Here is an 11,456-nt window from a genome sequence, read left to right as displayed (position 1 = left end):
AAATGTGTTTCTTCACCCAGCTGGAAGACATTCTGACCAAAGGTTTCAGCAACAAATTCTACAACATCAGTCAGAAAGACCAGGGACAGGGATCCAAAGGGGGTCAAGATGAATATCGTATCGCCGTCTCCACTGACACGCCGCACTGGTACATCAGGGACTATCTGGCCAGAGTCAGCAGCTACTACTCTATCAACGCTGTAGAAGTTGATGGTAAAATATGTTTTGTTAATTTATCTGTTTGTTTGTTTTGTAAGTAAGGTTTCCATTTAGGAGCAAGATTGGAAACAACCTTACAGGGTTAGGGTTTAGGGTTAGGGGTTAGGGGTTAGGGTTAGGGGTTAGTCCATCCATTAGCTGAAGTATATCTGTATTATCCTACTCTGTGTCATGGGAGGCTGGAGTCTACCCCAGAATTAGATAAGTCATCTACACGAGCCACGGGACTTATTTAATCTTAGAATTCACACTCACACCTACGGCCAATTTAGAATCACCAATGGACCTAGGGTAAAAAATAAAGACTTGCACCATTAGAGAGCCTATAGTGATGCAAGTAACATAATAAGTATAAAAACGTGCTGCCTCTCTGCCTGCAGATCTGGATGAGTGTAAGGCGAAGGAGGCGGTGTGTGACTACCCTGCCCTGTGTTCCAACACCTACGGGGGCTACAGGTGCGTCTGCAACGGCACAACCGATGTGGATGAAACCCAGTCCTGCGTAATAGGTGAGCCTATAGCATTAGGACGAATAAAATTCTTACATGCGTTGACGAGAGCGAGAGCTTGTCGTGACTCGACACCGATCGGTCCGTTGCAGGCCGAGGCGAAGTGAGCGAAACAGAGGTGGACCTGGTCCTGGGTCTGGTCCTGGGCATCGGCATCCCCCTGCTCCTGCTGCTGCTTCTGGCTGCGCTGGCCTGCTTCTGCTGCCGCAAGAAGACTGTCACTGGAGAGTGAGTGAATTCACAGTTTGTTTGTTTTTTTATTTAGATACAGCCTGAAATATGTCAGCCACAACATTATGACCACTGACAGGAGAAGTTAATAACATTGAACATCTTGTGACAATTCAGTGTTCTTCTTGGAAACCTTTGAGCCTGGCATTCATTCATGTGGATGTTACTTAGACATGTAGCACCCACCTAGACCAGACCAGGCACCCCCACCCCATAGCAATGACACTCCTTGATGGCAAAAACGCTTTAGGAACAACTCAGAAAAACATGAAGAACATCACAAGGTGTTGACCTGGCCTCCAAATTCACTAGATCCCAAACTGATCAAGTATCTGTGGGATGATCCACAGAGGCCCCTCCCCTCAAAGACCCCCCCACTAACAACATTCTGTTGCCAGACACGACAGGACACCCTCAGAAGGCCCATGTCCATTCTCTGATGAGTCACCAAAAGGGAGACCTACACAATATTAGGAAGTTGGTCATAATGTTATGCCTGATGGGTGTATCTTCCTGCATGCTTCATACTTACCACGCAAGCTCCATTGTCCACACAACCATCTATGTGCCCAAGCAGAGGGCTGTTTAGCATTAACATGCGTGCTGAGGGATTTGAGTGCAAGTGGCCGGCTCTAAACACACAGGACGCATTTGAGATCGGATCACATTGCGTCCCGGGTCACGTTAAAGTCCACCTACTCAACGGGCATGCTCTCGAATTAGCGTTTTTCTTCATTCATTCAGAGATAAAGAAACGGAAACACCCATTTACTGTGATTTATGATCAGCACAAAGGGCAAAAGCATTTTAGTTGTAGTAGTAGGGAGAGCCTTGTAAAATATTTTGCACTCGGAGCTGTTAACTAATTTAATAATAAATAACTATGGAGACACTTAGCTTCTTGTGTGGGTCCCTTAAATAATGCTGGCATTAATGTTATTTATGTACTAACAGCGTTTTCTTTTGGCACAAATTATTATTTTTTTAATTCTAAGAATACCAGTGTGGTCTCACTATTTATTTATTTATTTATTTTTTTAAATCCATCCAACTCTCATCCGACGCCATAGGCTGCTGACACACACCGAGCACAACATATCGTGCGCTCTGCTCCGTAATGAGCTTTACTGTCTCACAAAGCCCAGGCTAAGACAAAGTCCACGGCCTCGGTGGCCTACAAAACAATGCCGTCACGGGGCACCGAGGCTCTAATGAGGAAATATAAACCGTGTTTTTAGGTGGGTCAGCGGCTCCTTTGGGCTGGGTGAGGCAGGGTTCTTTTCAGGTCATCACAAAATATACTGCTGCAGAGAATGACCACACACACACACACACACACATTGTGTATTTGCAGCGTGGTGAAGCGTCTCTGCCCAGAAACAATCCTCCTCAACTCGAAGGCATTAAATCTCGTGCGGGGTTCTGACGCCGCAGCACTGTCTTCATCCTATTTAACTTTCTCCGTTGGAGGAGCGGACTGCCCACTCTCTTACTATATTAAACAAAAACACTTCCTACTAACAGCTTAGGTCGAAGTTATGAAACTGCACTGCAGATAATAAAGAGTAAACCGAGGTGGAGATGAGTGCAGATACTCGAATCTTTATTCGGATTAGAGACGTCGTTTGCATGCAGCAGGACGGCAACGGGTGAGATAGATGCCACTTTAGCATGAATTTATGGGTATTGTGTAACGACCGCGCCACTTTACTAATGCTGAGAAATGAAGGATCTTGATCCTAAGGATAAAGGTTTACACTGTGGGCACGTGTTAAGCTGAAGCTGCTGATAGTTTGTAAGGACGCAGTGTCGTAAAAAAGAGATCATAACCACTTCCTCTATTAAAAGCCTCCCACAGGCTCCAATGGAAGAAATAAAGAACACCTCCACTTCTGCAGTCTTCTTCAGTATAAGTATTAGTATCTATAATAAACCCCAGCTTTACTGAATTCTAAATGTTACCTAAGTAACTCTAACATATTTTTATTAATGTCTACTTAATGTTGAAGAGAATAGAGCTCCTTTAAACTACTTAAATACGGGATGGAGATGAGGATTACTGCCCTGTGGATAGTGATCCCTAAGGCGCCATGTTTACTGTCAGTCCATATACACATATAACATACTTTATATGAAACCAAGGTAGGTAAACCAAGGTCCAAAGACATGTTGGTTAGCCCAATGACAGCTGGGATAGGCTCCAGCCTTCGTGTGCAACTCCCTAGAGCAGCCGTGGGCAGACTTTATTGCTCAAGTGCCACACTGGGTTTTAAAATCTGACACCCGGGCCTGACACCCAAGTCGATAGCTTTAGCGAAGATCATTAGTGTTTGGAACGCCCGGTACTGCAGGAACTGGGCTAAATGGATGCGGCTTTCAGGACGGTTTTATAAATGCTCGACGGGCCAGGTTAAACAGCCCAGTGGGCCGTGTGTGGCTGGCGGGCCGTAGTTTGCCCAACACTGCTCCAGAGGTGGTAGTGGCGAGGATGACATCCAAAAAGTACTTGAATCATTGTTCAGGTTAGAGATGCTGTTCGTATGCAGCACAATTGGCAAAGACAGTTAACATCACAATATTTAAAGGAGAAGTTCAGCATTTTTATTCATTACTTTTTATTTCCTATTGAGAGCAGAGTTAGATGGAGAAATTATGTTTGAAGGATAAATAATAAGCAGCCAAGTAGCAAGGCCAGCTCTGTCCACATTGCAAAATCTTATTATTACATAAGAAGCATAAAACTTCTTGCAACTCTGTTTTTGGACAGATTAAATGGTAATTATCAGGGCGTAGAGGTTTCTAAGGGTGTTTCCAGTGTTTATGCTAAGCTAATTAGCTTCTTATCTGCTGTACAGACAAAAGCATGATGTCAACCTCCACAAATAACTTCTATAAAGAAGCGTGTTTCCTAAAATGTCCATTATTTCTTTACATAGATAGAAAAACCTGTAGGTTTGTTATTTTAAGGAGTCAAATCCAGTGAGGTTTTAATACGCAGCCGATTGTGCCGCACCCAATGAAAATCCACTCTGAAGGACGTCTCACGTCCAGATGTACATGCGCTTGAGAGTGTGCCACAGCAGAATATCCGTTGTGCATGTGTTCTTAGCCTCGGCATGATGTACGGCATCTGGACCAAGTGTTAGTGGGCCATAGAGACGCATAATCCCCCTGATGACTGGCCTGCTTTTTGTGCTATCAGTGAAGCAGACCCTATGGATGTAATGGCTGGGGGGGGGGTCGACGTCGGCATTGTGGGATTACATTGTTAGATTAGAGTCAATAGGCTGCCCTTCACTATGACACAGAGAGAGAGTGAGCGAGATGCAGCATGTATGATTTAATAACAGTCTGTGATATGATGGAGCAGCTATGGTTTAGTGTCCAGGCTCCAGTTACATGGAGTACCATCAAATATATTCTACATTATATATTTCTGAAGTCAACAGTACTGTAATCACAGTATTTGCACAACGATCGAACTTTAAATGGAATCAATCGTCACGATGTTTGCTTTGTTATTCACAGAGTGATTCATGGTGCAGCAGATCTGTGCGGCCTATACCTGATCTGACTGTGTCATTGTTGGGGATTATTTGCAACTTCAATCAGATGCAATCCAAAACATCTTGAACTACAAATTAGACCACGGCGAGCCTAGCGCAGCGTCCGGGGATGCGTGTTGCGTGTCTTTAATCAGCTTTAGCCCCAGATTTCGGCATCTTTCACCACTCGGGATATCTTCTGGGCCGGAGCCCGCGTGAATATGCATGAGTCAGACACCGAGTGTTCTGAAACAACTGCCGCCCATCCAACACTTCCTTCCGTAAATCCGCCTGAAGTTATTGTCTGCTGCAAGGAGAATTATGGGTGATGATACTCAGAGCCAGGATTTCACTGCAAAAGGAACAAGCTGTGCAGAAATGCAACACCTGGTACTGATGGAAGTAAATATTACTGGCAAACGGTTTTACAGTGCATAATGGCTTATTACATCTAAGCCATGCACACATCAGTGTAAGAAATAACATGCACAACGCTTTAAGGCATCTGGAAGTGTAGGCTGCTATGATTACATGTTCATTCCTGCATTCTGACTGGCTTGTGTGTGTTTTCTTCCAGCCTCCCCCACTTGTTGCCGGACTACATCCAGGAGCAGTACAACCCCCCACCCTTCAACTACTCCGACCCAGCCCTGCACTACATGACGCACTGCAGCCCCCGGATCATAGACAACGTCACGCCCAGGCAGCGCCCCAGATAGCACACGCTAGAAGCAGAAATGCACAGGTTTATAAACACAAGCACTTTTCTGGAGCCGCGGTACGCGTTTTTACAAAGACAAGATGAATGACTCTTATTTATATTGTAAGAAGTAATTAAACCTGAGTGACTTCTGAAGTCGATTATTTCCAGTCCTCTGTGCTGAGTGATGGACTCGCCAAGTTTGAGCTGGAGGTTTTTTATTGTTGTTGTTGTTGTTTTTTTTACGCCTGAACAACGGTTTCAGAGTCAGAGTCTGACCCAGCAGAACCTGACAATCTGTTGGCTGCTGGAGACGCTGATGAAAAGTAAACCACTGCAGCAGTCCACGGCTTCCAGCTGATACGAGGCCAACAGCCTCTGTGATTGCAACATTAGCATTTGCCAGAATACCTGTTGTCAGACTCCTCTGTTCATAATTACAGCCAGTTTCAAGCTGGTTGTGGTTCTTGTCCAGTTCCATATTTGGAAAATCGGCATCAATCAGAACCAGCAAAACAAAAATGTATTTAGGTGTTATTATTCTGCAAACACAAAGCGGGTGTCACCGTTTTCTAAAATCATTTATGCGCTTTGGAAATTACACTAAATTATTATTCATTGGTGGATTGCGCCCCATTCAATTAAGACAACAGTGTAATTCAGCGTTTCAGCTGGGAGCTGTCAGTGCAAATAAAACTATGTGTAAATACAATGTGAATGTATAAATTCCACTTTAGCAAAAACATTTCCAGAGAGGATGAATCACATTATCGTAGCGTATAACAACCATGCCACTTTGCTGATGCTTGGCAAGGAATGATCTTAAATGAGTTTAAAGGTTTAGTCTGTGGTTACGTGTAAAGCTGAAGTTTGACCTGCTACCTGTAAAGGGGAACTACTGTTTTTTTACAACCTGGACCTTATTTCTAGCATAAAATACGATTGTTTACTCACCCATATAACCATTGTGTCATTTGCACTCGTTTAGGAAATAATTAGATCAGTGCATATCCCTATAGTGGGAGTGACTGGGGCACCGAGAAGCAGCCTCTAAATAATGCATCATCTGCCATGATGTCATCTCTGAGCGGCGTGCGCACCCGCGACGGTTGGCTTGTTTACCTGTAATTTGCTACTGCTATGGTTCGTGCACAACCTCAGAATCGGGAAAATATTCATTTCATATATTCATATTGCTTGCGTCGCTCAGAGATGACATCATACAGGTCAGAAGACATCATCCGGGGTCTGTAGATCAATCTACAGACCCCGGATGATGATAACAGGTAACTCCGGACTCAACGGGGAATAGCACTAGCGTATCAGAACAAAATATTGGCGAAATGAACGAGTTTCGCGACAGATGATGGGTTATTTAGAGGCTGCGTCTCGGTGCCCCAGTCACTCCCACTATATGGATATACACTGATTAATTATCTCCTAAACAAGTCCAGATGACACAAAAGTTATATGGGTGAGTAAACAATCATATTTAATGCTAGCAATAAGGTCCAGGTTGTAAAAAACAGTAGTTCCCCTTTAATAAGAGATCATGCCAAAATAACCACTTCCCACAAAAACATGTTCACGACAAGCCTCTCACACGCTCCAATCAAAGACTCGGGAATAAAGACTACTTCTACAATATCAGTAATAAACATGCATCAGACTGTATTAAAGTCAGTTGTTTGTATGAGTGGTCAATTTATACCGTTCACTGAAGTCAAATAAAGTACAGCTGAACTGGAGCCAGTATCAGATTTGTCATTAATCAATCAATTAACACTTGAACAGCGGTGGAGGATCACTACTTAAGTAGTAAAATGTACCATTAGCTAAATGTATGTGAATCAGATCGGTGCATTATATTATTGGATCATTATTACTAAAGCATTAACATGTAACAGAGTATTAATGTTGGCGTTGCAGAGAATAGAGCTCCTTTAAACTACTTCAATACTGGATGGCGATGAGGATTACTGCCCTGCGGATAGTGATCCCTAAGGAGCCGTGTTTATTGGTTGTGGGTCTTTTAAATAGCTGGACTTTTATTTAGACGCCACTAAACTCTAATGTTTGAGCCCTGGGTCACTGCTTCATTACACAGTCTTGAAGAATGCATCACATCTGCTGGGAGGATCATGAGTTTATGTGTTAAGTAATTAGAAACTACGGTTGAGTGAATATGGTGGAGTAAACTGATCAGCCACAACATTAAAACCACAGACAGGAGAAGTGAGTAACATCGACCATCTTGTGACAGTTCAGTGTTCTGCTGGGAAACTTTTGGGCCTGGCATTCATTGGTGTGGATGTTACTTAGACATGAAGCACCCACCTAGACCAGACCAGACACCCCCACCTCATAGCAGTGACCATCCCCAGCAGGATGCAGCCTGACACAGACACACATACAAAAACGCTTTAGGAACAACAAAAAAAAAAAAACATGAAGAACAGAACAAGGTGTTGACCTGGCCTCCAAATTAACTAGATCCCAAACTGATCAAGTATCTGTGGGATGATCCACAGAGGCCCCTCCCCTCAAAGGCCCCCACTAACAACATTTGAAGAGTTTCTAATATGCCGTTTAGCCTTCCTCAGCAGAGTTTGCACATGTGGGTTTTTCTCCAGGTGCTCCAGTTTTATCTCAGAGTGTAAGACTTGCAAGAAAAGGGTAACTGAATGCCACTTCTTGGCAACGTGCAAGCTGGGATAGGCTTCAGTCTCTCTGGACCCTCTAAAGAATGAGCAGTCGTAAATAATAGATGGATGTTCTGTTCCATTCCTTCTAAATAGAAATGCTCACGCAAAGTATCTCAGAGCTGCATAAACGTACAGTACTTGAGTAAACGTACTCCGTTATTTTCCGTCACTGCCTCCAATTAGTTTTCCTTCTCCTCTAACTAGTTCTCTAGTATGTGTTGTGGCAGCCCCGTGCGTTTTCTCCTCCAGCCAGCAGGTGGCACAGTTGAGGCTTCCACACAAAGCAGCTCAATCACATTTGTTTATGAGCAAGGTTTAAGCAGAGAGCACTGTCACGGCCACACACACACACAGATGACTCGACACCTGCTCTGCAGCTTTCATCTGGAAATGTCCACCGTATGCAGTGGAGCCGGCAGCCCCCTGCAGAATGAGATCATCTAAGAGGGGCACGGAGCGCGGCCGCCCTGCAGGTCCCCCGCCAATGCAGAGACGGTCCTGGCCTCCAGTCAGACCGGGGTCAAGGACGGGGGAGCTGATAAAACGCTCTGCCCTTGTCACTTCCTTATAGTGGTAATACACTAAAGTATATACCGTGCGTGACCTCTGCAGTTCTGTGAGTTCCTCCAGTTTCACTTTCTAGAGGATTTGCTGCGCAGATTATCTGTAGGGGAAACTTTGTGACCTCCTGACACCTGTGACACGCAAAGGCACGGCTAACGGCGCACAACGGCAAGGTAAAAACCCAGCAGCGGGGATGAAATCGCCTTCAGCGAGGCGAGCTCTGTGGTGCCACGCTTCTGGAAGGCTCCGAGAAGCAATGTTTCATGTGCTGCTGAAGGCTGCAGTGTTTGAACTCCCGGCTCTGACTGCAGCAGACAACCTGGAGGAGGGCCAGCGAGGGAACGAGGGGTGGAAGGAAGAAGGACAGAGTTGGATGGAGTCAAGGAGAGACGGAGGGAGGGAGGGAGAGAGGGAGGGAGGACAGGAGGGAGGGAGATGAAAAGTGAGAGAGCAAAGATCAACGGTAGGGATTCGGTTTGACAGCCAGTAAGAGGTTTGTCCCTCGGATCCCCTCAAATAAAACAACTGACATGTGCAGGTTTAGAAACACTTGATTTAGTAGCAGGCCCAACAAACACGTTAGAGTGGGGAGGGGGGGGTAGAAAACTAAGTGCATGCTTAACACTATATCCATTTCATCACGACATGATTGAAATAGGCAGGGGATAGCAGGCCTGAGCAAATCCTCTTATCCGATTTAAAGCCATTAATCATTTCTGCCTCATGATGCAGTTTTGGAACACAGGCATTTTCTCCGTAACAGGTAGGCCGGAACGCTCGTGGGATTGGCTAATGCGCGGCTAGCCTGTTGATGGACCTTACACAGCTTATGCCTTTATTGCATGGCTCTAAAAACCACTGGCGCTAACTGGGAGTGGTTTGCCGCGTTGGCCCATTGACTGGCCTTTGTATGCGGGGATGTATCTCTGGCTCACGGGCTGGACAGATGCAGCTGAAGTGACACGTAGGCCATAAAGCATAGCTGACATACTGACCATCGCCGCATGCACACGGAAGCGCCCGCACTAATATCATATACACACACAGACCTGCAGATGTTCAAACACACGCTTGAAAGCAAACAAGCTGGGGGGCCCGCACGGACTCGCTCCCTCAGTGTTATGGTCTTTTCACTAGCTAGCTCAACGTCCATGACGCACAAACAACTTCTGTCCCATGAAACGCGATCCGTTCGCTTGGCACGGAACCAGCAGGTACATTTACAAATCCTCATTCATTAATCATGGCCCCCGCGTCTTTCAGTTACACAGGTAAACATCTCCTCATATTTGTAACCAGCGCTTTATTGCTCGAAGTCATCACATGCCACTTAGGCGCTTGATTTAGCCCTCCTTGCCTGAAAGCTGCTTTGTTTTTCAGGGCGCGGGCGCCGCAACGCAAGATACGGGCAAACCCGCCCGCGGTGCCGAAAAATGAAACCGTCCCGCGTTGTGGATTTTTCTGAGAAGGAAACAAAGCGGTAGTGACATCACTCAAGGTGGAGGGGCTCGTTTCACCCTTTCATCTGCTCAACCGAAACCACCTTTGACCCTCACAGTACACAAAAGAGAGCTGCCATTTTATAAAGAGAGCTGTCATAGCTCTGGGTTGGTCTGTGACTGATAAGGGCGCATTATGCGAGGCAGTTTCATATTCACAGAGCTGATAAGCGAAGGAGCGGGGGACACATTATACGGATTATTCCGAGTAAAACATAACTCCAGAGTTAACACAACACCTGGCATGCATAATGTAAAAACAACACGGTAACACGCTGGGCTCCGTGTTGTGAGTAAAGTCTTCCTTGGCTTTACATCACGGATATTGGTTTCAAGTTTTATAGACCATTAAGTAATGTCTCTTGGGATTCAGAACGCCCTGTCCATATTAACCTCCAACCTACATCCACCTTTGACCCGGAGCAGCTCCTCTGGGACCTGGGGGATCATTGAAGGGCTTGTCGTCAACCAGCCAAACAGCTGATGTGCGCATATTGGATGTGTGGCGCTACAAGCAAGACTAACCAGAAAGCTATTCAGGTTTTGAAATATTTACGACCCAACGGCAAACCATTGTTCTCGTGGTCTTACTGGAGCAACTCGCCATCGACCAACTCACCATCACCAATAATGCACACAGAAGAAATTTAGTCGAGCGTCAGTGGCAAAAAAAACAAAAACACATTAGGTGTTCGACGAGTACTTTGAAAGAGGCAAAAGGTGAGTTCATGCACCTCCGCATGCAGTCCCTCGCACATGCATGAGCTTATCTGATTCTTGTGACAGATTTAGGCCTTTGCGCCGTCACCTTTGGCATTGCATAATCGGCGACAACAACCTAGTGGCAGAATGAAAAGAATCCAATATGCTCTAGATTAGTTAGTTTGGAGGGGGGGGAAGCCTGGCTCGTTCTGAGGCTTCTCAGCAGGTCACATGCTCACGCAGGCAGCAGCAACTCCGGAAACAGAGCAGATAGAAGCGGGAACCACTTCGGGTCATTTTCTTCTGATTTCTTCTTCTTCTGATTGCTATCTACTTAAAGTGTAGAGAATAATAAAGAGAGGCGACAGAAAAGGGAGGAAGGGGTTTATGGACATGGAGATTCTAGTACGTTCTCTGGTGGTTCTTCAAATCCTGCTCCCTCCACCCTCCTCCACCTCCACCTCCTGCTCGCCGTCTCCCCCATGGGATCAGGGCAGAGACAGGTGGTCACTGGGAGACAGGAGAGCAGTCAGGCATAAGCAATCAGGCTATCAGATACTCCCATCCATACGTGCTGCACAGCCAGACCTGAGGATCCACAGACGTCTGACGGCGACGATGCGCAGCAAGTCACACAATTACACGTGCATGCACGAGCTGGAAACTATTACAGCATCACACTTCAGCACTGACGCCTAATTATGCATTAAATTTAAAGTGATAAAAGACTTGCACAATAAGCAGGAGGAACTTTCCCCACTGCACCCTGTGGTAACTTTTAA

The 11,456-nt window shown here is 45.6% G+C and overlaps 1 protein-coding gene across 1 annotated transcript; it reads left to right on the top strand.

Moving 5' to 3' along the window:
* Positions 1–2: 2 nt before the first annotated feature.
* Positions 3–6,089, top strand: LOC311500210 (uncharacterized protein; the record flags this gene model as incomplete). Its single annotated transcript, XM_084561463.1, has 4 exons — positions 3–213; positions 600–728; positions 821–956; positions 5,082–6,089. 4 exons carry the CDS (start codon positions 3–5, stop codon positions 5,221–5,223), a joined length of 618 nt encoding a protein of 205 aa, XP_084417589.1. The 3' UTR covers positions 5,224–6,089.
* Positions 6,090–11,456: the final 5,367 nt, after the last annotated feature.

Source organism: Chelon labrosus (assembly GCF_963514085.1).
Source record: "Chelon labrosus genome assembly, chromosome: 15".
NCBI classification, from domain to species: domain Eukaryota; kingdom Metazoa; phylum Chordata; class Actinopteri; order Mugiliformes; family Mugilidae; genus Chelon; species Chelon labrosus.
Note: the sequence above shows the minus strand (reverse complement) of the source record. Positions and strands in the feature narration are given on the sequence as shown.